Source organism: Stigmatopora argus, chromosome 22, assembly GCF_051989625.1.
Source record: "Stigmatopora argus isolate UIUO_Sarg chromosome 22, RoL_Sarg_1.0, whole genome shotgun sequence".
Taxonomy (NCBI): Eukaryota; Metazoa; Chordata; class Actinopteri; order Syngnathiformes; family Syngnathidae; genus Stigmatopora; species Stigmatopora argus.
In genome coordinates this window covers 5,360,338-5,387,005 of record NC_135408.1, presented here as the reverse complement: position 1 = coordinate 5,387,005, position 26,668 = coordinate 5,360,338, and the positions used below count along the sequence as shown (strand labels likewise).

The following is a 26,668-nucleotide window of genomic DNA, read 5'->3' as shown; positions in this document are numbered from 1 at the left end:
TTTTGATTATAGGATCATTTTTCAGGGGCCAATTAAAACTAGGCAGCGGTCCGTAGATAGTTCACGGGGCAGTTTAACATTGATGAAACTTTATTAGGTGTAAAACAAAAGTAGACAACATTAAAGACGGCCAGTGCATTGCAGGAACACTCAAAACAAAAGTCTTAAGATAATGTGAAAATGTAAAACGTTGTTCTCTCGGCTCCATTCCAAAATAAATTCACTGAAATGTCGGGTGGACACGTACCGCATTAGGTTAACGACTTAAGAAAGTGCAGAAAGGGGAATGCCCGCTAGTCAAGTATGGAAAAAAGTTTTTCTAGCAGCCCGAACGTGCTTAACATCTTCATTTTCCGTTCCAGTGCAAAATGAGTTGCGCTAAGCGTGTTAATGCAGCGGAAGACAGTTTCCACGGCAACCCTGCCCAAAGATCTTTAAAGCGTGTTGATAAACGGTGGGGAGAAAAAAAAATGGAATGTTAGTGACATCTTTCTATGTCTTCAAATTGAAATCATGCAGTCAAGTGGACGTTGACTTGCTCTACTACCGAAAACGCCTTAGAAATGTTTTCCTTGTTTATAAAGAGTTTTTTTTCCTACTGTGGGGGCGGATCCATCACCTGTCCGTCATGTCTTCAGACAGCGACTCCCCTGGCGGCACAAAAATAAAAAGACAAATGACAATGCATTTTTCTCGTTAGCGTGCTAGCCTTCATATTGGATGTTGCGGCGACGGTTACCCGTGCAAGGCGGAGTTTGGCTGTCGTAACGCGAGCTGGCGGCGAGGAGAGCGTTCTCGTCCTCGCTGTCGCTCTCGCTGCTTGTCGGCGGCGCAGCCAGAACGGACGCCGGGGGCTCTGCGAGGGGGGCGTTTCCGCGTCAACGGAAAAAGTACGTTTTACCGCTGCTACGAAAACCTACCTGAAGCAAATTGACCTTCACCGGACTGCGCCTGTGAAGACGACGCCTCTCGCGAGCCATGACGCGAGCTTCCGGAGCTCTCGTTTTCGGAGTCCAACGTAGCCGAGCTGCAAAGGTGGGAAAATTCCGACCCCCTCGTTTCGATCCGAGTCGAAGAGCCGTACCCCAGCGTCCTCACTGCTGCGTAACTGGATCCGACCAGGGAGAAGATGTCGTCCCTGCGAGCTGACGCTGTGCACGCCTGACGCTTTGAGGACGACTGCTCTGTTGGCAACTGAGCACCCTCCGTCGGCTTTGTTCCTCCTGAAAGACACAAAATGTAGCCTATTTATTGTCAAATCCATTTGATCTGGGAGACCTGCCACGTCAAATGGATTGGACGTCCACAGGTGATAAACACCATCATTGCCACTGACTCACTGGCTGCCAGTGAGAACGCTAGACGTCTGAATCCATTTGAAGTGAGAGGGATGGCAGCCAATGAAAAAAACATTCATTCATTGTCACCCTCCCACTTTAAATAGATTGAACGCCAATGGCACAGACTAATGAACTCATTGGCTGACGTTGCGTAAGAACCAATGGCATCCATTTAAAATGGGAGGGCGACAAAACAAATAAACCAAGCCATGTTATCATCTACCGACCGTCTACAGCTTCTTTGAGATTCGGGCCGACTTCCACGCCATCCTTCTCCGTTCGATCCGAACCCCTCTGACATCCCCCGGAAGCGTCGCCGCCCTCCAGGACAGACGACAGGCATTTCTGGCCTGGAAAGGTTTTGAACATAAGACATCAACGAGGATGGGAAATGTTTTGAGGCTTTGGCAACATTAGTCAATTTTAGACTTAACCCTGATTTTATGTTCATTCACCTGGGCGGTACAGCCTGGAGCGACCGGCGGACGGCTCCGGTGGCTCGACGCGGTGCGAGATCACCGACGGGCCGGGTCTAGGTTCTCCGGTGGCGCGGGGCTCCGGCGCATGGTTCTTGATGTCGGACATTTTGCTGCGTACCTCGGCCATCTGGGCCTTGAGTCGCACGAGGACCGCCGAATCCGGGGCGGAGCGACGTACCACTTGGGGACGGCGCTCCCGCTCTTTCCTTGAAGATACACCGGCTGGAGGGGATACGGCACTTGGGTAAATCTCATGCTACAAGCAGACCGTACGCATTTTGTCGCACAAAAACATTGCCAAACACTGTTTTGTGTTCACACTGAACTTCAGGTCTCCAAAAATTGACATCCCCTGAACAACTTCCGGTTCAAGTAAGGTAAAATAAAGTAATATAACGGCTTTAGTCTCGTCATATCACAACTTTTTTCCTAATATAACATATATGCTTACATATACGGATATACACACTACATTTTAAGTCTCAGCCCATAAAACAAAATGACTTCTGGTTCACAGAATATTGATGAATGCCATTTAAAAAAATAATAATTTTATACTTTAAGCTTGTAAAGTTATAACTTTAACCTCGTAACGTTTTAATGCATGACTTTCACACACGATATCGTGGGGGATTCCGGATAGTAATCGGTGTACCTTGGCTGTGGAGAATGGACTCCGGCGGGCGAGGCTGAAGCCCCCACAAGGACTCCACGTTGTCGTGTTCCTTCAGATCCAGCAGATGGATGAGGATGACTGGGTCCATGTCCAGAAAGCTGCTGCTTCCGCCGGCTGCACCGGCAGCGGAAGAAGCCCCGCCTCTCCCGCAGACACGGCTGATAGCGGAACTGAGGAGTGACGCACGCAAGCAGGAGCTGGAACCACCTAAAAAGAAATGAATATTTAATAACTCAACTATTGAAAGCAATAAGACAGCAAAAACATGAGAACACTGCCCTGCCACACCCTAATCTGATTTATCTTCCCTTTCTATGAGTATTAGGGTGACATGAAGAAACGAAAAAAATGGCCTACATACCACAAAATTCAAGTGAAGATAATATTACGAGAAAATCGTAATGTTACGTAATATCAACATTTTTGCTTACAAGTTAGTGGCGCGCCATATGCGTTCATCAAGAGATATATCTGGCTTGTGAGCCATAAGTTCTCGACCTCTGCATTAGAAGATTCAAGTGACAATATTATGAGATTGAATATAGCCAATTCTAGCTAGCTAGCTACAGTGGTTACAAACTTTACGTAGTGCTTCGCTGTCTGTTAAAATGAGGAAATTGAGAGCATCTCATGAGGCTCTAGTCATTTCTTAACGTCACGTAATATTTAGTTACAACTCATAAAAAAAATTGCCGCACTGCATCATACATATTATGCAACGTGAAGATATGTAGTATTATGCCTTTTTCTTTATCTTTTCTATCCCACAAAAATTCTAAAAAGAGACATAAAACGTAAAGTTCTTTTTCAGGTAATGCACTAAATTCTAAGTTCTTGTAGTCGAGAGTTCAAACAACTTCCATTATATAAATGTGCCTTTCAATTGTACAATGACAAGTGTTTCTATATTGGTTCAGTGTCCAGCTATTGGAACAACTGTGACTCATACTCTCCATGCCTTCCACACCAACACGAGTCAGCTGATGAGTGAAGGGGCCTTTTGTCCCTGCCAGCCAGCCAGCGCTAAAAATGCAAACAACATGACTGCTTTTGTTTGACTCCGGCTCCCGAAAATAAGACGATAAAGAGACGGCAGAGTCTATGAGTCACCATCTACCGAGGGATCCAACAGTACACATCCACAGATTTAGGCATATATATGTTCAGAACTGGTTTTAAATCCTACTGTCATCATTTTTCACCTGAATTAAAGAATTGGATGTTACTAAAAGAAAAGACAATGAGCATTTTTTTTAAAACTACTGATCCATAATTATTGAAAATGAAAACAGCTCACCAGCGATATGAAATTATAATTTAAGATTTTTTTTTTAATTATCAAGAGTATGGGCAGTGAGTGTGTTATGCATAAATGCATATATTGTTTAAAAATAAATAAAACATTTGCAATGGAAATAGTTTTTTTTCTCTCTGTACATTTTAGAGTTGCTGCAATTGTTGGCATTGGGTCTGTATTAAAAGTGAGATGGCTGCTGGCAAATAAATGAATAATTAAATTTTGGTTCAATAGTGCTGATTTTTAATTCCTCGTCTGCCATTGACGGGGCTAGACTGATAACATTCATTCGTTCGTTCGCTAGCCACCCCTCCCACAGATTTTCCCGTTTATTTTTAAGAGCCACGTGATTTGAAAGAATGGATTGACATGCCTAACTAGGCCCTGTACCTTCACCTTCATCAAAGTCCTCAGGGAGCTCTCCTTCCTCCGTCTCCAGGTTTCCAATGAAGTCCACGTCGTTCTCACCAGACCTTAAGTAGCGAGAGAGAAAATTCGATATACCAACCGAACAAATGGGTCCTTAAACATCGGAATTTTCACTGCTTCTCACATGGTCTCTTCATCAATGTCGTTCTCTTCGGTGTTGCTGGTGGCGGTGGAGCTCCCCGAAGTGCTGCTTCCATCCAGCGGGTTCACTTCCTCCTCGGTGAGGCAGTCCACCTCCAGGTCCCCGTCGGACAGGTCCTGAAACGGAAGCGGTTCCGTCACGTCCCGTTTCGACGAGTGATGGGGACGGGTCGCGCAGTTGCTACGTTGGAGTCATCGCGCGAGGTCCGTCCGTCGTCGGCGTCGCCGGCCTTTTTGCCATCGCTGAGTGTGGTCTGAATGTCCCCATCACTCTTGACCGCGCGGGGGTCCCGTTCCGAAGTAGCCGGCCTGGGCTCGGGGGGCGAGGAGCGGTGACGGAACAGCTCGAAGGCCAACCGCTGGGGAAACAACATGTGTGGGACATTTCAGAATTGGAAGACAGACAGCGTGGCTTTGAAATTCTGGGAAAAATAAGTCTGTACTTTTCTAGTTGTCCACTAAATATTCATTAATAATCAGACAAACTAGGCTATATTTTTAAATCTAATACTTATAGGGTGTTTAAATTTTTTGGCGTAATCACAGTAATAGTTGACAAAATATACTCAATATTCTTTTTCTTAGGTGTAGAAGCTGACAAAAAAAGAAACTGAGAAATTTCATTATTAAATAATTATGATTATATGCTTAAATGGTTACATGACTTAGAGAGATACATTTGGGGCTAACTATTTGATTAAAAAAAAGGCATAAATGTGCACTACTACAAACTGCATATACATTCATTGCTTTCTTATCAACTGAAAATGAATGGTTAAGGAAATAGAATTCCACGCAAGTTGTGGGACGCCCGTCGATTAAAATTCATAATTGAATGAGTATATTTAACGTAGCACACGTTGCCACAGCGACAAGACAGAAATGAAACAAATTCAATTAAAATGTCATTTTAACTTATATTTGAGATTTAATTTGGACACGAAGTGGACACGAGAAAAATTTATGCACCAGACTTATCTAGTATTTAAAGAAATATTTTCCATCATTCTTTTCCCGTATTTTCTTTTTAAAAATCCATTTACCCAGACTGCCCGTTTTAGTATTTTGTTTGTGGAATATTTGAAATGTAAAAGCCCTCTAATTCCTTTAGCCACCTCTTTGAGGTTGTTGATCTGCTGGATGTAGCCACTCTGAGCTGCTTCCAGCTGGCCGATGTACCAGTATTGGTCTCTGCACTTCTGGAAGAAGGTGGGCGATCGCACCTGGTATCTGAACAAAGCACTCATTGAAGACCCGCTTCTGGAACCTACTCGCTCACTGTAACGCCGCCGATACGCGTACCGCAGCACCAGCGTGTCCGTCTGCGTGTTCAAGTATCCCTCGCTGGCCAGGAGGTCCAGCCGAAAGAAGCGGTTGTAGCCCCAGCACTCGCCCACCTCAAAGTCAGAGGCAAACTCTCGGATGATGTTCTTGCTCAGGTCGCTGGAGGCCTGGTGGACCATTTCAACGCGGTACTCGTACCTAGGTGGAAGGAAGCGAGACCACCCCGCGTCACTGGAGAAGAGAGGATTCTGACCGAGCCCATATTAGAAGCGACCTACTTTGACGTTTCAGGGAGTCCTGCGGACAGCTCCAGAAACACGGACAGGTAGTTTCCACGAACCACACCATTACCATCCTGAAAGAACAAAACGTGATGTATTTCTCCTGTGATAAACAATAAACAAAAAGCTTGGAAGAACTCTAAAATCAACTTGAATTCTCACCGGGTAGACTTTGAGCCTCCAACAGAGTCCAGATATTTGGAGGGGAGGGCTATAAACTGGGTCAGCCCGCTGCCTCAGGGTGCTAAGAACATGCGCGTTAGAATGACCTCCACTAAGTGGGTTGTACACATATTGTATGAACTAGGGCTGCTGTCGGGGTGTTGATGAACATACCTGAAGTTGACTAATACAAAAGTGCTGGAGTCATAGGCAGGAACAAGCTCACTGAAATAGGGAAAAAGTCCCAAACACAAATATAAGTACCCACTGGCTTCACTTCTCACACTGGACATTACTTGAAACATGTATTCCATACAAGTAATCCCTTTTTGCACGTTGCTATAGTTGTAAATTACCCCCCCCCCCTCCGATCAGTTTTGATAAATTTCTGTCTCCTATTTATTTGGAGTAGAGATGTCCCAATTACATACTACTGCTGACGAGTCTGAGTCAGTTGATTTTAACGATCAGTTGTACCGCTACCAAAAATGAGATTGCACACAAATTGCTTAATTATTTTGGATTACATTTCATTTGCTCTCACCAGAGACTTTCTTGTTGTTCTGCAAACTTTGTTCCAGTTGTGTGAATATATACACATTATGATATACTATATAATATTCATACTATATTTTTGTATTCTATCGTTTGCAGCCGTCAGTCCATTGACAGTTAAAGACATCAAATCCTTTTCATCTGGCAATGCTGTTTTTGAGTGATGTTTCACTGCCATTGGCAGATATAGACGTCCAATCCAAAAAATTTTCTTTCATGCTAAAATTGTTATGATTGGCTCCAATTTCTGATGGGAGACATCCCTTATTTTGGATGTTATTTGACTGTAGATTACAATATGGTGACAGAGGAATTACACTGTCACGCTGTACATTTAACTAAAAAAGAGGGATGAAAACTAGAGTATTTCAGCTCACCGCAGTTTTTGCTAAAATTACAAACTCATTGGCCGCTATTGACGGTGAGACGTCATACCTGTGTTAATTGCAAAATCTGTGGCAAAGGACTATAAACTTGATAGAATACACAATGGCTGGGTTTGTGGGAGGCGGGCTTCAAGCACCTGGTGAAGTCTGGCGGCACGGGGGTCGTGACGAAGGACTGCATGGGCTTCCTGTGGACCTGCTGGAACATGAGCAGGATCTCCGGACTCTTGGAGATCAGCTCACTCTTACTGCACGAGTGGAGCTGCCACACAGGTTCACAAAATTATTTGGAGTTAAAATATTGCTGAAATATATTCAGTCATTAATTTTTGGCTGCTGACATTGGGCCAAAAGTAGAGAAGCACTAGTACACATGGATGTATGACTTCCACTAGAGCGGACACTAAACTAAAATTTCGGGTAAATTTCAACAGGAATTTTAAAAAGGATTCCAAAGTATTCATTCATTGGAGGACCAAAAAAATAGCACATAGGTGTAAAAACCCAAACTACTGCAATTTCTGAACAATCTGGAAATTTTAAACAAGATAATGCTCCACCATAAAAAGTCCAAATACTGTATTTTCCCGACTATAAGGCGCACTTAAGTCTTAAATTTTCTCCAAAATAGACAGGGCGCCTTATAATCAAGTGTGATTTATATATGGAAAAAAAGTCATTCATTGAGGGTGCGCCTTATAATGTGGTGCGCCTTATAGTCGTGAAAATACGGTATGTTATAAAAAATTGATTTGAGTAAATTCCTATCTCATTCCAACTTCTGAAGATTGTTTTTATTTTAAGCCTTCATTTGCAGCGTTTGAAATTATTGCCATTAAGAGAAGGTAAGTCTCCAACCTGATGCTCCACCTCCTGCAAAATGGATTCTAGCAGCTCTGTCTCCTGGGTCAAGGATGTCTTCTGGCCTGATGACGGAGGAGAAGGAAAGTGTTTCTATTTTCAGAGCACTCACACATATAAATAGAAGGCTCTGATGCATGTGTGAGCTTGTGTTTGGTGCGGCCGGATGAATATTTCATATTGTGCGTAGCGATGGAAAGGTCTTAATTTTCATCGACTTTCTGTTGCGTGTCGAGCACGACCTACCCATGAGGGTGATGAGTTTGTTCTTGAGCTGGCTGTCCAGACGAGCGATCATCATCTCCACTGCGTTGCGGATCTCCCTGACCCGCTCGTCCTTGGCCCCCCGCACCGCCTCCACGTTCCTTTCCTGACACAACAGCGACACCTCAGCGCCATCTAGTGCGTGACACCAACATTATTCTTTGTCCTAATTCTTAGGCGTGTCCACACAAAGTTGCTATTTTCTAGTTTGGCTTATAATTCACACAAAAAAAATGCAGATTTATGGTACTAAAGTGACTAAACACAATTGTTACAACTTAAATTAAGATGATTCCTTTTTAGATATTTTCTGTTTATCCCTTCTGCATGTGGACATTAACTCACTCGCTCCTATTTATTTCACCATGGAGAACTGGCTGGAAATGCTCATTTCCCCCTTCCGGTCAAAACGAATTGGCAGCCAATGAGTTAAATCAGTGCCCCAAAAAGGGTTCATCTTAGAGGGAACTGGAACACGGCTCACCACTTCCTGCACCAGGCTGATGAGCTCCAAGAGACGTCGGCGCAGCCTGGCCACCTCATCCTTCACTTTGGTCACATGCTGCTCGTAGATCTCCACAAGGGGCTTGAACGTGTGGCCGCCGTGCTGCACGCAAAGAATACATCATCATAACACTGGAGAGGAGAGCGGGCCTAGCAGTAAAATGGCTGATTTGGTTACCATGCCCCCCCACAGAGCGCACTGGTGGCAGATGCACTTCTTACACGTCCAACAGAAGACACTCAGCTTCTCGTGATGGTTCTCACATCTGCAGGAAAATGTCAGAAATTTGAGTAACTACCACCACCTACAGGCACCACTTATTATGATTTTATCAAAAAGATGTACAGTAATCCCTCAAATATTGCGGTTAATGCAGACGAGACATGGCCGCGAAGTAGGATCACCCTCATTATGTCTAACTACCTCAGCTCATTTTCTGAACCGCTTTATCCTCACTAGGGTCGCGGGGGGGTGCTGGAGCCCATCCCAGCTGACTTCGGGCCAGAGGTGGAGGACACCCTGAATTGGTGGCCAGCCAATCGCAGGGCACAAGGAGACAAACAACCATTCACACTCACACTCATTCCAAGGGGCAATTTAGAGTGTCCAATCAGCCTACCTAGGATTGATTGGCTTCCTCTTGCAAGTTTCAGTGTGGATTTTCACATTTTTATGAACTTTAAAAAAATTAAATAAATAATATATTTTGTGCATTTTACACATCGTTCATAGAAGATTGGTTGACTCATTATTAAACTGTTTAGTTGGTAGAATATGCAGGACCGTGGAACGAATTTAAGAATTTACATGTAAATGCGGCTACACTTACGAACTCTTTCCTGGACCGAATTAATTTCGTAATTAGAGGTAATATTGTACTGGGGAAGGATCTTACTTGTCTTTGTCGTTATCTTCTTGCTTACTGAGGCTGCATAGTTGCAGCGTGTCCAGTTGTTGCGTTACCTCCTCCGCCCACCGACAGTTGACCAGCTCCCTCAGCTGGAGTGGAGCTCTGCGTACGCGCACACAAACAACTGAGATATGACTCTGGAAAAAGTTGGCTTTCTTTCCAAGAAAATGTCAACTTTGGTGGTCTTACCGACAGTGTGGGCATTGCGCTCGCTGCTCCGTCAGCCAGCGCTGTGAATTAAAATGCATGACATATTACATTAGCGTTAATAATACACCCGACGTGAATGATGAGTGGCTCAAATTATGGGCTTTTTTGTATTACTTACGCGTATGCAGCTAAAGCAGCAGAGCTTGGAGCAGTGCGGGCAGAGGCGAGCGTCCCTCAACTTCTCCATGCAAATGAAGCAGCGGAACACTTCAGCGATGCTCTGTTCAGAAAAATACAAAGAGAGCATTTTAAGCACTCCGAGGAGGAATTGTGCATCGAGACACTAACCTCCACACTTTGTTCGTCCATTTCTGCCAGTTTGAATTCGTTATCGAGTGCACTTGGCAGAGAAATTGTCACCTACAATTGAAAGAAGAAACATTTTTTGACACCAGGTGAACTTCCTATTGAGTACAGATCAGAATATAGAAAATACGGACGTGTCCAATACTTATCTAACAATTATAACGCAAGTAGTAATTGGTAAAGATATATTGAAAGACTGCAGCCCATTATTACATTTCGTTGTAATGCAAAAAATTGAGCCAAAGTCCTTCCTTTCATTTGCTGCAGGAATTCGATCGATTACCTCACAATTGTGAGGACGACTAACAAAGCACTATTAAGAAGTGATGTTTAAATAAACAATCTATACCTTCTCTTCTTTTAAGTACATGTTGACAAATTTAGCAGGTGCTCCTAATGATTTGGCTGGTGAGAGGCTAAACGATGAATGCCTTATTGTCAGTTAAAAATAAAAGCATTTGTGGGTGCACTCCTCATACGATAATATGCAAAGAAAGGACCCATTGGACATAAAAGCAATCTTTGAAATATGAGATGCTGACGAGGGGTTAATAATGCAAAAGGCTAACTAGCGTCTTCTTTACGTTAGCTCCTGTCGCTCACCTACCAAAGATATCGTCGTAAAGAAGAATTTTCGTCCCACCTGGATTAAACGACGTCAAGTAGAACAGGTAAACTACATGATCTTGTTTTGACGAACGATGCAGGCGGCATCTGACGTCCACATTTTCCACAAAATGTTGCCCATAAAACGAGAAATTGGCATGAACGGATGCTTTGTACGGTTTGACCACCGAATGGAAGGAGATACGATTGTATTGGAAACGATGGTGGATTAAGCCCACCCCTTTCTGTAGCAATTTCCAATAACAGCACGGCATTTTCTTCTTCGCTTTTATCAAACGGTTGTGTAGTAAATGGGGACGCTACCGCCATCTTGTGTCAATTCTTACAGTTCAACGAAGTTCAGATGTCATTGAAAATCTTATCGTTTTCAATTATCAATTTTAACCTGTGGTTGTCTTTTCTGGCATGTTCATAATTGAAATTAATGCAAATATTCGTATTGTTTTTGTATATTTATATAGTATTGGCTATATTGGTTTTTTCTTCATTAACACGAGTATCAATGCCAAGATGAATTAATGTGTGGTATATTTCATCTTATTTCCAAAGGCACTCAAATGCAAAAAAAAAAAAAACAACAAAAAATCAGGATCATGACACTGGAGTGGTTTTCCAGAGCGAGGCAAGATTCTTGACTGGCTCTGCGGGATTCTGGGGAAAAGGCCCTTGCTGTGAGAGTACGTCCCCCACCAGAGATCATCCTTCAGTATGCTCCACACGGGGGGGGGAAAAGTCTTTAAATTAAACTCTAAAGGGAAGCAACTTGCTCCACCAAGCCAGCTGCTCTCCACAGGTATCCCACTTTTTGGTCTCCACACCCCACAGTGCAGTGAGGAAACGTGCAGAGCACTCCGCTGTGGAACTCGAACATGGGCTCGACTTTAAATAGTTGTCTTTGTAAGATAAGGCCTAGGTCATTCCCAAACTACTATATTATCCTCAGTATACTCAACAGCCAATACTTGCCAAAAATTCCTGCACTTTTTTTTAATGTTGCTCTTTTAATTTAATAAATAAAAACACTTGACACTGCAGTGTCACCAGTTTATTGATTTAAGTACAGATCGGGAACAGATCATTGAGAGCTGACAAAAATAACACCAAAGTCACAACTTTTATTAGAGGGAGAAAAAAAAAACACTACTCTAAAAAGCTGGTTTTATTTTCCACACACTTACTCACCCCAAAAAAAGCTCTGAAATGGAAATCTGTAGAAATATTTTGTGTTTTAACACTGACAAAAAAATTGTATCAACTAGTCGGGTCTGAAAGGTGAAGAAACTATCATCAACAATAACAACAAAAAACTTTTTTTTATCATCAGCAAATGCTTAAGACCAACAGTCATCTTTGCTCATCAGTATACAGCAGGCCTGGTTTGGGTGGGGTGAGGGGATAATCTGCATTATAGTGCAGACAATTAGTTGAGAACTAAAAGGAGAGGCGGAGTTTCAAACCCGGAAAATACACGCAGAAGGAAACTCCAACGTGCCTTAGCTTATTTTTACGTTGTCATTATTCTGGTCGGAAAAGTGGCTCGGTAATACATTTCGGGGGGAAAAAACGCCAACACTGAGAGCAACGATGTCGCGGCTGACGCAAACACTTTTAGAGATTTTCAGTGAACAAAACCAAGCAGGAAAATTTTCTAAGTACAATCTAATGCCGTTAATGGCAGCCAATTAGTGTTTTTGAGTAACTCCATGTAAAAGGGTGGGGCACAACTTTACCAAAACCATTTTTAAAATTGCTACACCGTGGTAGGGTAATTTGGAGGGTGTGGCAGATTAAAAAACTTAAAAATATTTTGATTGATGTTTGGCAAAGCTAGTTTTGGGATGTTTGACCCCCCCAAAAAATGTAGTTGTCTAACTATTTTTCAGTTCAACATGATCTTTTGGGGTTTTGCTAAGGTTATAATTACAATTCAAATATTCCAGTAAATAATCAAGTTACAATTTGTCTAAATTTGTAAGACGAAGAATGTGATAATTTCGCAAGATAATGTAAAACAAAATACAATTTGACGCTTTATTTTTCCAAATTCCTCCACATTACCCAAAAGCTAACCAGTGATTACGACACTGGGTTTGCGAAATGTAAAAGCAAGAGCTCGAAAACATTCATTCGGTACAAAATTTTTGCTAACAGTGGATGATGGGGGGTAACAACAACAACCCATATCTCAGGAACTACGTTATTAACAGTGGTGGACCGTCAGGGCTTGCAAGGCCTTCTCTGCTGGCCTAAAAAAATATATGAATCACAGACTGATGTTAATTACGAAGCAAGCAAGCCTGTCACAACCGGGAACGAACAGTTTCAGCATTTTTATGTGTTGCAGCTGTAGTAAAGATTTTATAGCCATTAAACTAGTTTTTAAGGGTTTGATTGATTCAGACATAGCACTGAAGGCGTCGGATTGAAATTCACGGCCCGCCACTGGTTATTAATATACTGTATTGTAAGGTTATGCGCCAAAAAGTTAACATTTTTTCTTCGCAACCAAGTATTCAAACTATCAATGCTACATATCCACCGGCATTGGCGGGAGAATTGAAATCAAAACTCCGAATGGGAAGCGACCGGTTGCTCGCAGTGTGTGAGCGCTTGCACACGCAAAAAAAAAAAAAAAAATCTCGTCCAGATGGGTCAACAACTTCACGTTTGCGGCTGTGAATAAAGCGCGACCTTCGATTGCACAACAAAAGGCATCATCACTTTAGGCAATGAAAAAAAAACATTGGCACCCACGAAAAAAAACAAGAGAAAAATGTTATGAAAAAAGGAAACAAAAAATAATGAACAAAAAACAAAGTGAAAAGAAATGGAAAATCCCTAAAGAATATAGTAACAAAAGGAGAACAGTAACAAAAAGGAAGCCAAAATATGTTAAATATGAAACAGAACATAAGCAACAGAAAAAAAAAATCTTGCGTGAGTACATTCATCGTCCTTATAATATGGGGTCTCTGTAACTAACACGGTCAGACATGTAAGGGTGCTAAGCCGAGGGCAAACCCCCTTTTTTGGGGGGGGGGTTACCTTCGGGTGGCATCAAAAGGAAAAAACATGCGCTAGTTAGCTGTTGGCAGTTTTTTTGGAAACGCTAAAACCTTTTTTTTTGTCCTCATCTTCGCTATGTCAGGGTGCACTCAGTTCGGAGTGCTCCAATCACACTCTGGATGTTCTCTTCCGGAACCTGGAGAAGACAATGTAGGTTTTGTGTTTATTTGACAAATTTTCTTTACATTTTTTTTTTTTTAAAGTGGCTCACCAAGGCGTGGTCGAACTTGAACGTGCTAATGTAGTACGCTGGAATGTCGGCGGTCGCCAGAGGTTCTGAAATTTGAGCTACGATGCCACACTCATCTGTACAAAAAAAAAATGCAGACTTAGTTGGGAAACATGAGGTGAGCAAAGGTGCCAAACTCACCAAATCCTAAAGGTTGTCCACCGATTCGGACCATTTTCCACAGTTCGCCAGAGGCGCTGGTAAATAGAACGTTGTTTGGGAACCTTTTGGAGCAAAAAAAAGAGGGTAAATTAGCCAGTTTTTAAATAGCTGCGGTCAGAATTTTCCTGCAAACCTTTGCGTTGTCTGTTCATCCATGACCAGAGAGATGTAGCCTTCGATGAGCGAGAAAGAGAAGAATCGGATGTGGCTGGAATCTTCCCCGCATGCAGCGGATTCTTTCGACCTGGAGATGAAACAAAGCTAAATCTAGGGCTGAACGGTATGGGGTAAAAAATGACATTGCAACTTTTTGGAGGGTCTGCCATATATTATAATAAGAAAAATTGGAAAAAAATTCACCAGGAGTTGAATAGCTTTGTGTGGGAAGACTTTGGTTGACTCACCATGACCACACTGTATAAATATCATACGGTTTATTCCAGGCTAAGGGGATTCATCTGTGACAAATGAAGAGCACTGTATATAAAAGGCATCCAGGTTTTTATGAGGCAAAGCAAAGGTTTCTGTGTTTAATAAAAATAGCAAATCCTGTGATGGGACAGTTGTGAATGTGCACATTGCACATTGGAGACAAACAACCATTCAAGCTCACACTCATTCCTAGGGGCAATTTAGAGTGTCCAATCGGCCTACCATGCATGTTTTGGAATGTGGGAGGAAACCAGAGTGCCCGGAGGAAACCCACGCAGCCCCGGGGAGAACATGCAAACTCCACACAGGTGGACATGACCTGGATTTGGACCCAGGACCAATGTTCCCTCTAATTTTTTGTTTGTCTGGGCAGAAAGACAACCTCCCTGAGCACACCGAGTACTGGTGTGAGCAACATCATCATTGCTCGCCATGGGCACACACCAGTATCACACCTGCCATAAGCAGGTGTATGTCTACTACACATAAATTATTTTGTAATAATAAAATGTAATGATTAATATCTATGAATGGGCGGCCCGGCGGATGAGTGGTTCGCGCGTCGGCCTCACAGCAAAAAAAAAAAAAAAAAAAATTGGGATTTTATTTTGTGCGCTCCATATGATTTGCTGTGCGCAGAGAAGAAGAGAGTAGTGCGCAATTGCGCGCGCAAGCAGCTTAGAGGGAACATTGCCCAGGACCCCAGAGCTGTGAGGCCGTCGTGCTAACCACTCAAGCGCTGGGCCGCCACACATTGCAATGTTTTAACAATATATATCGTTCAAGCATGTGTGTAACTTGGAACATTCTACCTTTAAACTTTAACTTGTTCCCTGCTTGACCGGTACTTACCCGCCAGAGTAGAACATGACATCCATAAGCAGGGTGGCTACAGAGGGAAGAGTGTCCGGATCCAAACTGGTTACGCAGAACATGTTGCTGGGACTGGACAGCGGGTGGATGATTGGACGTGGCACTGAGGGAAGGAGGGAAAAAAATGGGTAAGAACAATCTGAAAACAACAATTGCGACTCTACTCTTGCGTTCGTCACATACCAAGTTTGGGTTTGACGAAGCCATTGGTCACCCCCAGGTGGTGGGCGGCCACAGTCTCTCCATTGACCACTCGCAGTAATGTGAACTCCGAGGAAAGCGTGTGCATGACCATGGGGAGGTCTCGCTCTCGGACCTGGAGGCATAACCGGCCAGTGAGTCCTCAAGGACGTCTTTAACTTCACAAAGGCCTCAAGTTCCCTTCAAGGTGAAGTTTGGCATGACCTCCCGATTCATATTCGGAGAGAACTTTTAGCCTCACTCTCAGTGGTCGTGGTCACATTTGATATTTTCGACAGGCGCATCAGAATGCCAAGTAATCAGGACCATATGTCCAGAGATGCCAGAGTGCAGACAGGAAACCAGCAAATGTACGATACCTGGAATTCCAGTAGCGAGCTCCTGAACAGCTTTTATGTAACAGTTTGTCAACATGGACACCATTTTCTTTTCCATGGCAGAAATGTTCAGCAGAATTTGTTATCTTTACCCCCCGACATTGAAGCAATCCAGAGACCCCCCGTGGCTAGAGAAGCTTTGCTAACAGAGGATTTCTTCATAAAGCCATGTTCTGGGTTACTAGCAGTGGTGTGCCGTCAGGGCCTTCAAGGCCTTCTCTGCTGGCCTAAGAAATATCTGAATCACAGACTGATGTTAATTATATTTTGTCCTGAATACTTATTAAATAATTCCAAATTGTCTGTCAGCTTCCTTTCATTGCTTTCCCCCTGGTTGCACTGCTTCCAGATGTGTTTTCATATTGAAGCAATTAACCAATCACATTTCAGCCATTATTTGTTGCCAGGATCAGAAATCTGCCTCAAGGCCTTCACAATCAGTTCTGCAGGCTCTGCTGCATTAAACACGTGTCAATAATACTGTTGCTTCAACCAATCTGAATTGTTTGGGGGAACAGTACTGGAATGACAACACATTTCAAATAAATTTCAATGCGAAGCTAGAAAATATAGGAATTATCTGAATTTGGAATTGAGGAGAGTATAATGTAAAGTGCTTACGTTTCTAACTTTGCAAACTTCCACCAAAGCTTAGCGATATTGGAAAAAGTGACATTACGACTTTTTGGTGGTTTGGGTTTGGGTAATATTTCAATATATATTGCGATGTTAAAAATGGAATATTTTTCACCCTATGACTTTAATAGCTCTGTTTGGGATGACCGTTTGTCTCACCATGACCATTTAGTCCACGTTAAAGGAGTTTATCTGTGAATGAAGATTGCTGTATATAAAGGGGATTCAGGGAGAATTTTAGGAAGCAAAAGTGTGTTTAAAAAATAAATAAAAAGATACTGCCTCAGCACTATTGTACATGCACACATTGCGATGGCGATAGCCAAACAATATATCGTGCAGGCCTAGTCTACACTCACCAGGATGAAGTCGGTCTGATACGTGGACAGCATGAAAACTGAGATGTTGTGGTCGGCCAACGGCGCGATGACAGACTTTGCAATCTTGGTGACGCCAATGGGTTGGGAGTTGGACGCACTGCCGCCGCCCGACACCACGTTGAGCGCCAACCATGTGGCTTCGGCGACACTGATGTGCTCCGACTGGGGCAGCTCTGAAAGGTAAAAATATAAAGACCACGTGATATTCTTGGGACACACCTGAGAGTATATGTTAGCCTGTGGGAAGTCACAGAGCTACAGCCAAGCACACATACACACACAAAAAAACCCACTCGTACTCTCCGGGGTAACCGAGGAGATATGGCCAGGTGTGCGACCACGCGGATTCACACACTATGGCCTTCCACCATTAACGACAAAGTGTGCTCAAACATGGGCCGCCTAGTGAAACGTAGTGACTCTCGTTACACAAGGCGGTAGGGAATGATGTCACTGTTGCCGCGGCGACCAGCGAGTCTCACCTTTAAAGCCCTCTTCATCCACAATGATGGTGTAGTCCTCCGGCGTTTCTGTCAAGCTGAAGAATTTGCACCTGAGTGGAGAAAAAGGACAAGTCAAAAGTGCCTTAGGACTGTTTGATTTTTTTTTTCTTATCCTCATGAAAAATGTACTGGAAGAATAACTTACGAAGGCCATAGCAGTGTGACAATACATCGATGGTTTATCACAATACTTTTTATCCCAATAGATTGCCGATATATCCTTCTAAATAAAGTGTGGAAGCAGAATGTTCCACTACACCAACTTTTCAACTAGAATAGTGTCTTTAAAATCATTGGCTGCCTTAGACGAACCAATGTTCATTTGCCCCTCCCCAGTCAAAATGAATTGGACATTTAGCGCTGTCAATGGCACTCACACAGTTACTCATTTGTTTACAGGAATACTGCATTGATATAGTATTGATGCATTTATTTACAGAAATATTGTCATGTCTGCGAGGACATTTTTGGCAGATTGCCCGCAACGGTGCAAAAAATAATTATTTTTACATTTAGAAATATAGTGGTACCTCTCTCTATTTACATAATTGGTTCAAAGAACTTGTTTTGTGATCATTAATGCTGTACTTTATATGTAAATTCTCTCATTTTTTTCCACGGGCCTAAAAAAAGCTACCAACTAAACCCTTTAAAATGATCAAAGTGTCTCAATTTTGTATTAAAGATGTGATATAAAAGAATTTTGTAACCTGAAATTCATATGTAGAAGCATTCTTAAGTAGAGGTGCGCCTGTACTGTCATCCTTCACAACTTTACGGCTTCAACATTCGCGGGTTCACGCTATCCATATAAAAAAATGTTCATAAAAATGTCCAAATTCACAGTCAAACTCGCAATTTTGCATCAAGTGGAGAGCAACTATTTTCACTATGAACACAGTATTTGCAATTTATATATATATAATATAGTTTATATTTAGATAGTAATAACTTTGTCTTTTCATATGCCTACAACTGTAACATTTAATAAATACACTTCTTGATAATTGCACTTATATTTTTGTATAGGCGCAAAAACATGTAGTATGGTAGTAATAATAGGGTGATCCTACTTTGCGGTTTTTCGATTATTGCGGCCATGTTTGGTCTACATCATCCGCAAAATTCGAGGGATTACTGTAGCTGTTTTCTAGTAATAGCTGGATCATAGAATATCATAGATTGATTTACTGAGCCATATATTGATAATTGTTGTATTGCGATAATGTAAGATGAGCTTGAGCTTTGTGCCATGTCTTTTCATCTGGAGATATGCCAGACGGTCCCCAATCACGGTATCGAGTTCACATTTCGGCGGAATTTTTTTCCCCATTATAAATTGAGAAAACACTGGTGTGTGAACAAGTTAATCGTTGACGTGTAGCTATTGCGAGCTTGACCTGCGCCAAGGTTGTGCGCCCAATAAAATGCAAATCAGAGACCTGCGGCCATCCTGCAACAACGCAAATTTAACCCCAAAGAACTATGCTGCCACAGGCCGGAAAAGAAGCACTGCATGTATTTGAATTTGAGCTGTTAAAAGTACCTCCAAATTTTGAACAAGTGTTAAAGTTCTCTTGGCATTGTTTTGTCCATTCGATGCTCATCCTACTGATGTTCTATTCTTGCTAATGAGCTCATTCAAGCAGCGCATTAGTCAGATTCCCTGTGCATGTAAGGAACTTCACAAGGATTCTTTGACAGAGTCTTGTTGTTGTTGTTTTTGTTGCCGCTGAACTCTGCGTGACCAGGCGGGAAGCATTAATGACATCAAATATTTGTGGATAGAAGGGAGCCAGAGGGCCTGTGGGGTGGGTGGGTGGGTGGTTGAGACCATGATCACGACAGGAGGACGCTGATTGTTTTAAAAATGATAACTATTTAGCATTTGGCTGCTAATTAACTTTTACCGGACTGAAATGCTCGCAGGCAAACAAAGAACAAGGATTCTACAGAATGCAAACGCTAAGTGAATAAAATGCTAGTGATGGGAACTCAAGTCTTCCGAGAAATAGGTTTTACTCTGATGGAAAAAAAAATACTAATACAAAAGTATTTTTTTTTTATGACAAAATGACAAGAGACAATAAAGTCACGTGATCAACAAGATTGGATTTTTTTTTAAAGTAATAATTACGATTTTTGTTTAGAAAGTGTATCTGGGGCAATGGGGAAAAGTGACAATATTATAATAAAGTCCTATTTTGCTGCAATGATATTTCTGTATATAAGTTTATGTTGCATAGATTTGTTACATAGTTTAAGTTTTTACCAGCATAAACTGGAGGATGTTCTTATATTTATGTATTTTAATTGGAGGAGATTTAAAAACTGCAAGAATCGCCTTATTTTCTTTTACATAAAGTATTAAACTTAACGAAAAGGGTTATACACTGTTTTAATGATTCATTTGATTAACTCAATTGCCACCATTGAAGATAATAGATAATCTATTGGAACTGAGGGGCTATCAATCAAACAATCAACTTTATTTGCACATTGAAAAGATCTATGAGGGTAGCTCAAATGCTGGGGATAAAAAGTTAAAACACCAAAGTATATAAAACAAGAAAATTAGTTAAAATACATGAGAATGCACACAAAAGTGAAAAAAAACGTTTCTAAAACGCTACCACTGAGTGTAAACCATAAAAGAAGAGTTACATTGTGTTTGCAGTGAATGCTCATGATTCATCGATTGACTGCAATAGACGTCCAATGCATTTGACGTGTATTTCTGTCAGTGGAAGCCAACAAATAAGTACTTTTTGAAATCACGTAAACGAGTTGAATTACTGCTTCAACTTTTACCAAACTCAAATTACTAGTCGTCGTTAAAAAGATGGATCATGACAATTTGGCAAATGCAACTGCTTGAGCAATGAACAGTTCTCCTTCCATTCGTTCCCTTTTAGGAAAATCAAAACCGTCGTCAATGAATCACTGGAGAGCAAAAAAGTATTGAGGGAAAAGCTTATGAGAGATCAGACGGTATATTTCGGAGAAGTTAACATGATTAAGGCTCCCATTAATCATAGCCTGGCGATGAAAAACAAGTGCGAAGGCCTCCCCTCGCACGACGATCATCTCATTCCCCGGGTCTTGAAGCCGGTCCTTGAACGCCCCACGGTAGCAATCATGCCACTTTGGGCGATTAAATAATACTTTTGACGCCAACGCATGCAGTAAAATACTCTGATATGTGTTTCTAGGCACCGTGAGTTGGCAGGGACCCAGCCATAGATGACACAAAGCACGCAAATGTCCAGAAAAAGCCGCGCTAGGACGAACAAACACGCACACACAAAAAAACATTTAAAGAGCATTATGGTGCGTTCAATGCACCGCGGGAAGCTAGCGAGCCCAGTGAAAATGACAGACATTTGACGCTAGCTGCCTTTAAAGTCCGACATTGACGAGCAGGGTTAAAGACGTGAATGACAAGAATGGACGTACCTGGTTTTGGAGGCCAGAAAGGCGAGTTTGATTAATCCGTGGGTGCAAATCTGGATGCCTTCCTTCTCTATAGAGGCCACTTTTAGGCTGTGCTCTAAAATGTGAAGCTCCATCTTTTACGTCTTCTCATTGGAAAAGGGGCGGCTACGAAAAACAAAGTATAACGAAACTCAACAAAGCTACGTGCTGTCATAAAACGATGGCATTAATAAATACATGCGGGCCGCAGCCGAAAGTCGTCTTAAATAGAGAAAGAGGAGAGAGATACAGAGAAGCAGAGAGGGAGGAAGAAAGCAAGAGGTAAAAAAAAAAAGGAAAGAAAACGGACCTGCTTCAAGGTAGAGACGGAAACACTCGCATTTCCGGTTGTTGGATTTACAAAATAAAATTAATTTCTTCAAATCTAAAAAAAAAGTCCAAATGACTGGCTCGTTACTACTTATATATTTCCTTTCATTCCAGATATATAGTATTTTTAATTGAAGTACTGTTAAAAAAGGAATTTAAATAGCATATTGCAATGAAATGTTTAAAAATGAATGCAACTGAAACTGTATTTGCATGTAATTTATTTTATTTTTATTGAAAAACCATATTTACTGTGATATTTACTATATTTTAATACTTCTATAAAATATTGTTCAATGACAAATTTAATAGAAAATTAAAGTTTGGGCCTTTGTGAGTAAAGTGGTGGAGGAAGTGAATGAATATTATACATTTTAATTTAATAATGAAATAGTACATTTCAATCACTTTGGTATTTGTTTGAAAAAACTAACTTCGAATGCATGATTGAATTTTATTCATTTTTTTAGTTCGTCTTATTTTGAAGCCAGTGGAGTCAAAGCGGAAGCTGATTGCAGCAGGTTAGCGCTGGTCCTGAATGGGAAAGAGGCACAAGCAAGAGCTCCCTGCCTGCCAGCCTGCCTCTTTCTCCCCGTGTTTGCTTTCAGACTGGAATAGTCAGCAGCTGGTCGCACTGAGAGAAAAAAAACAACAACCTGCTTATTCAAACGGGATGGGGCGGGGATCAGATCAAGCCGAGCAGAAGGTCTGATGGGAAATGTTGTCTTGCTTACCTTTCACCCTAAACCAGGCCCACAGATGACATCATCAAGAATCATGTGTTCTTAGTGTTGTTGATGCTTTCATGGTCCTTCAGCAAAAAAAAACCCTAGCACTGGACAAATAATTGGCAAAAGTGTTTTTTTTTTTAATAATTGAATAATAATAGTTACATGTGGTCCATTTCATCAGCTATTTTATAAGTAGAGGACCAATCTCCATTTTTAATTTAACAGCCTTTCCCCGTTCAAATTTGAGTGCTGTCATTGGCAGCCCAAAAAATACTCATTTAAATCCATTGACAATGACAGCAGTCCAATCCATTTAAACTCAACTGCATTTGGTTGCCAGATCTCACACATGAACACAGTTAGATCCTTAGTGCAAACAGAACAGATCCACTTTAATCCCCTTTTTCCCCGATTGTGACCAAAATATAATTTGACATAAAGCATTGACATCAGAACTTATACAAACATTTAACAAACCAACATTATTCACATCAAAGCAGCCAAACAGGTACAAAGGGGAGTCCAGAAGAAAGCATCATCATTGGAGCATTTCAATTTTTTTTGTTTGTTTTTTTCACTTTTATATACTGAAAACAGTATCAAACATGAGATCATCTCAAGACAAAAATAAATAAATAAATAAGAGGTGCATACACGTGCATTTTTTTCTTTCTTTGTAATATTTAGCTTGCATACAAAGGCAGATGGTTTACAAAAATCACATTGTCGCTTTCGGTCAGTTAGTGTTGGTCAGGCTCACTGCATGATATTGGTATTATTGGGGTTGATATCTTGGATTGTACAGTGCCAAACGAGGGTGAAGCACAAATTATAATTGTCTTAATTGTAAGCATCATGCCAATAAATAAAGGTGACGTTGTAACGCTTCATCAAACAAACAACTGCCAAGTCAATCTGGCTCTTGTTTGTCTAAAACTTAATCATTTAAAATAGAATACATAATAGGAAAATTCACTGTATGGCATAAAATGAATGGTAATAAAGGAAATACATTACCTATACAATGTTACGACTATAGAATACATTAAATTAAATGTAATGACTTGAGATAAATCTAATAGGTACAATTCATTTTAAAGTTAAAATGAATCAAATGAAAAGGTAAACAAATACAATAAGTTAAGTCTAACTAAGAATTCTTTATAATAGGAATAAACTCATAATGAAAATAAAATACAGTAAAACAAGTGTAATAGGACTTGAACATGAAACATCAACTGAAATGAGAAAATACAATTGAAAAGACTTCAAAAAACGATTCATGACAAAAAAATGACTCAAAACAAATACAATAATGAAAACATGAACATATATATTTTTTACAAATAATTTAAATTCCAGTTAAATTATTGACATCAAAATACAGTGCTTTTAAATGAATCAAAAATACTGGCAAATAAAATACCAAAAAATAATAATAATAATTTGAGCCTTGACAAGATGAGAGCTTTGACTTGTACGTTTTTGCCTTAGCAGTCAGCGCACGGTTGCACTTTTCGGAGGGAAGAAAACGTCTGCACTAAAAGGTCACGATGCAGACTCATACCCATAAATAAGTCACCCCCAAAAATCATCACGTGCATCCCAGCCTGTATTTGGCTGACTTTTACTGCTGACATTCTAGGGAGCCTCTGGAATACAATCAAATAAAAACTGACCAAATGGAGGGGGAGGGCCTTAAAATCCCAACATTAATTGCGCAAAGGAACACTGAGGTGCACATTCTTGGAACGCATGGCGCGAGTTATACATTCAACGGAGATGCCGCCAAATTCATGCAGCAGAGTCGTCGTAACAGAAAGCGTTTACCAACACAACAAGGCGGGACAAAATTCACAAAGTAAAGAAAAGCCTGCTTCTGAATGGGGTCACGGACACCATTTTGTGTCAATTACTTCCTTCAAGAATGGAAAATGACTCATTTGACTTCATCCTACATGTCATATTACTTTCAGGAGTTAGGATCGTGTAAAAAGATGAATAAATAAAGTGCAGTAGGGTCAATAAGTGCTACTTCCAAAATTACTGGGTAGCATTTTCCATGTTGTTTTTTTTACACAAAGATTTTGCAGGCAATATAGCAGGGGTGTCCAGACTTTTTCTCCAAGAGCCGCTTTTTAGAAAAATAAAAGCATGTCAGGGCTAATTTAAAATCCTTCCACTTGCATTTATTAAAGAGAGGATCATTATTGGGCTTTTAAGATATAAGTATATATTTTTAAGTAATAATTATTTAGCTAGTACTGATGGGGACAGACATCCAATTTATTTTGACTAGGAGCTACAGTCAAATTAGATCAACGTCAATGGCAATGAAGTGGTTTTAATGTCTTTGGTAGAGTTAGGGCTACCAATAACAACAATCCTGATACAATAAGACTGTAAAGTATGCAATTATTTTACACTTAAAACATGAAAAAATGATTAATCGGAAGTTAACTATGGACCGCATAGTATTAATCACAATTAAACATTTTTAGAGTACCTTGACTACAGTAAGATAGTACGTAAATATTTATTTAAACTATTGAAACTACGTTTTTAAAATAAAGAGAACATCACAAGCAAGATAATTCCATATGATAAATTGCCATAAAAGTGTATTGATGTAAAACAATTCTACTTTCCTGACAGGAAATAATGCAGAGGCACAGTTTTACTCACTAACTCCATCTCGTGTTCAAGATGAGAAATGCGCCAGAATGTAGACTGGATTTAGTAATCTTTTCTTGGCCATATTCAACATTCACATAATTTGCTGCCAGCCAATAATTTGACCATCATTTGGACACCCCTGCAATAAATGAAAACGCAAATGTTTTGGCTCTGAAGATGTTAAACTGCCATTCATCTCACCACTGTGTGTTGTTTTTTAGTTAGTATGCAGAACTGGAGAGAAAGAAACAAATGTAAAGAGAGCAGTTACGCCTCTGATACTGCTAGACACGCAAAATTGCCGGTTAGACTTCATTTCATCAGCCATTTCGTGTCAGTACCATTTGGCGTTACCCCAAAAAGGTGAAGAAATGCAAAGTGAATTAAAATCCTTACTTTGCAGCATAGAACAACAACAAAAAAATGAGGATTCCTTCCCACTCCACTGGTTGCCAGCCATCTCAGCTAAAACAACACCAAGAAAAGTCTGTAAACAAGACATGCTTTTTTTGTTAGCATCATCATACAGTGACACATCACACAGTAACTTCATTTTCATCCAGCAGGAAAACTTGTGCTCAATCTGGTACTCGGTTGTACTGTTTTAAGTGCCAGGATTCCAAGCATGTAAGCCAAAAGGTGTCCAGCCTTTGTTGCAGTTCTGATATTATTGCCAAATTGCCAGGTCTACTTAGTATGTATCTCTCCTTCTGCGTTGACATGCTTTATACACAACAGTGACACAGGAAAAAAAAGATCTAAAGTCCTCGTATAAGTGCATCCCAAGTGTTAAAACATCATACCCCAGTTACAACATTGCAGAATTGCCTTATGAACATGCTTCTACCCCCAAAAACCAGAAAATTGCCAATTGTTGGTATCTGTGTAAGGAACGGTGTCACGTGGAAAACAAATGACATTTTTTTTTGGGTGTGAGTGATAAAATACTTGCTAGCAAGAAGTGCTTTCAACATAAAAGTAACGAGAGTCAGTTTTAATCACCAGAGCCAGATTGCAAATTTTACTATTCTCTTCATTCTGTCATGGGTATAATTGTAGAACATCTTTATAATTTGCAATTCCGGTCTCGACTTTGATGCCATCTCTAAAACCAGAAAATTGCCAGATGGACTTGACCTTTGAACCCATTCTACAGTGCTTTATAAAGAGAAATACTATGTTTTTTTTCCGGTCTTTGCTGTGTATAGCCTTGTTGTGTTCTTGTGCTACCTCCTCCTTCCACGTTGGTGGCAATTATTCGGATATCTTAGTTTGGATTTTGACACCCTTGAGTCACTTATATATATATGTGGAGAAGACTTTCCAGTTCTGGTTGCTTTTATTTTAGCCCCATTGAGATGAAAGGTACCAGGAAAGAAGGATGGATAGATGGAATGGGGGCGAGGCTTAGCGTGGGATGGGGGGGCGGGGGGCTCAGGTCCGATGGGTCTAATGTGGGATTTTAGTCATTTAGCGAGCCGGGTAATTCGTTGGTCAGCGTGTGCCAGCGTTCGATTTTCTTGTCCTTGTTCTTGAGGCAATCGAACCAGTGCTTGAGACGCTCACCGTTGGCGTTGATGCCCAAAGAGACACCGCCTGCAGTTGGGGAACGGGGTTAGGAAGATCTTTGCATCTGTGGAAGGACCCAGAAACCCTGTTTTTCTTTCTTTCCCCCCCCCCCCAAAACTTACCGATGAAATCGTTGGATTTCCCAATATCGTAGTCCCACACGGTCACCTCCAGGGTTTTCTTGGTAAGGTCTGCGTACTTGATGTCGTAGCAGAACTCCTGCCAAATAGCGGTTAAGGTGTTAGTCCATCAACCTGCATCCTCAGCTAATTCGCTTTAAATATAATATAATACCACACGAATCAACTATCGTGTA

At 41.1% G+C, this 26,668-nt stretch overlaps 3 protein-coding genes across 7 annotated transcripts in view; all 3 read right to left on the bottom strand.

Annotated features, from left to right (window-relative positions):
• Nucleotides 1-72: 72 nt before the first annotated feature.
• On the bottom strand, nucleotides 73-10,907 carry trim37 (tripartite motif containing 37). Of its 4 annotated transcripts, XM_077592683.1 has the most exons (25): nucleotides 10,730-10,907; nucleotides 10,069-10,140; nucleotides 9,899-10,000; nucleotides 9,760-9,800; nucleotides 9,556-9,672; nucleotides 8,838-8,925; nucleotides 8,640-8,762; nucleotides 8,138-8,261; nucleotides 7,889-7,956; nucleotides 7,168-7,292; nucleotides 6,264-6,314; nucleotides 6,090-6,171; nucleotides 5,925-6,001; nucleotides 5,665-5,844; nucleotides 5,478-5,592; nucleotides 4,548-4,721; nucleotides 4,346-4,479; nucleotides 4,183-4,265; nucleotides 2,475-2,702; nucleotides 1,796-2,041; nucleotides 1,568-1,690; nucleotides 1,085-1,223; nucleotides 921-1,027; nucleotides 740-856; nucleotides 73-650 (listed from the first exon to the last, which is right to left on the bottom strand). In XM_077592683.1, exons 2-25 carry the CDS (start codon nucleotides 10,087-10,089, stop codon nucleotides 616-618), a joined length of 2,700 nt encoding a protein of 899 aa, XP_077448809.1. In that variant the 5' UTR covers nucleotides 10,090-10,140; nucleotides 10,730-10,907; the 3' UTR covers nucleotides 73-615. The 4 variants fall into 4 exon arrangements, with proteins under 4 accessions (XP_077448809.1, XP_077448806.1, XP_077448805.1 ...); XM_077592680.1 differs by having other exon boundaries at nucleotides 921-1,223; nucleotides 10,694-10,907; XM_077592679.1 differs by having other exon boundaries at nucleotides 921-1,223.
• Nucleotides 10,908-13,156: 2,249 nt separating this feature from the next.
• castor2 (cytosolic arginine sensor for mTORC1 subunit 2) lies at nucleotides 13,157-21,373 on the bottom strand. Its single transcript, XM_077592782.1, has 9 exons — nucleotides 21,029-21,373; nucleotides 17,552-17,622; nucleotides 17,049-17,242; nucleotides 15,659-15,791; nucleotides 15,455-15,578; nucleotides 14,304-14,414; nucleotides 14,150-14,232; nucleotides 13,991-14,085; nucleotides 13,157-13,915 (listed from the first exon to the last, which is right to left on the bottom strand). Exons 1-9 carry the CDS (start codon nucleotides 21,139-21,141, stop codon nucleotides 13,853-13,855), a joined length of 987 nt encoding a protein of 328 aa, XP_077448908.1. The 5' UTR covers nucleotides 21,142-21,373; the 3' UTR covers nucleotides 13,157-13,852.
• A 1,901-nt stretch (nucleotides 21,374-23,274) lies between these two features.
• The window catches only part of doc2b (double C2-like domains, beta), a 47,734-nt gene continuing 44,340 nt past the window's right edge, over nucleotides 23,275-26,668 (bottom strand). For both annotated transcript variants that reach the window (XM_077593001.1, XM_077593002.1), the window contains 2 exons: nucleotides 26,475-26,571; nucleotides 23,275-26,379 (listed from right to left, as the gene is read on the bottom strand). In XM_077593001.1, the coding sequence (XP_077449127.1) occupies nucleotides 26,246-26,379; nucleotides 26,475-26,571 (231 nt within the window). In that variant the 3' untranslated portion in view covers nucleotides 23,275-26,245. The remainder of the gene's footprint in view (nucleotides 26,380-26,474; nucleotides 26,572-26,668) is intronic.

Coding starts and splice junctions, on each gene's coding strand:
- castor2 (XM_077592782.1), bottom strand. CDS start 21,141: ATGGAGCTTCACATTTTAGAGCACAGCCTAAAAGTGGCCTCTATAGAG. Junction 14,233..14,303: donor GATGAACAGACAACGCAAAG/GTTTGCAGGAAA, acceptor TTGCTCCAAAAG/GTTCCCAAACAACGTTCTAT. Junction 14,086..14,149: donor TGGACAACCTTTAGGATTTG/GTGAGTTTGGCA, acceptor TTTTTTGTACAG/ATGAGTGTGGCATCGTAGCT.
- trim37 (XM_077592680.1), bottom strand. CDS start 10,089: ATGGACGAACAAAGTGTGGAG. Junction 10,001..10,068: donor TGGACGAACAAAGTGTGGAG/GTTAGTGTCTCG, acceptor TTTTCTGAACAG/AGCATCGCTGAAGTGTTCCG. Junction 9,673..9,759: donor GCGCAATGCCCACACTGTCG/GTAAGACCACCA, acceptor GCGCGTACGCAG/AGCTCCACTCCAGCTGAGGG.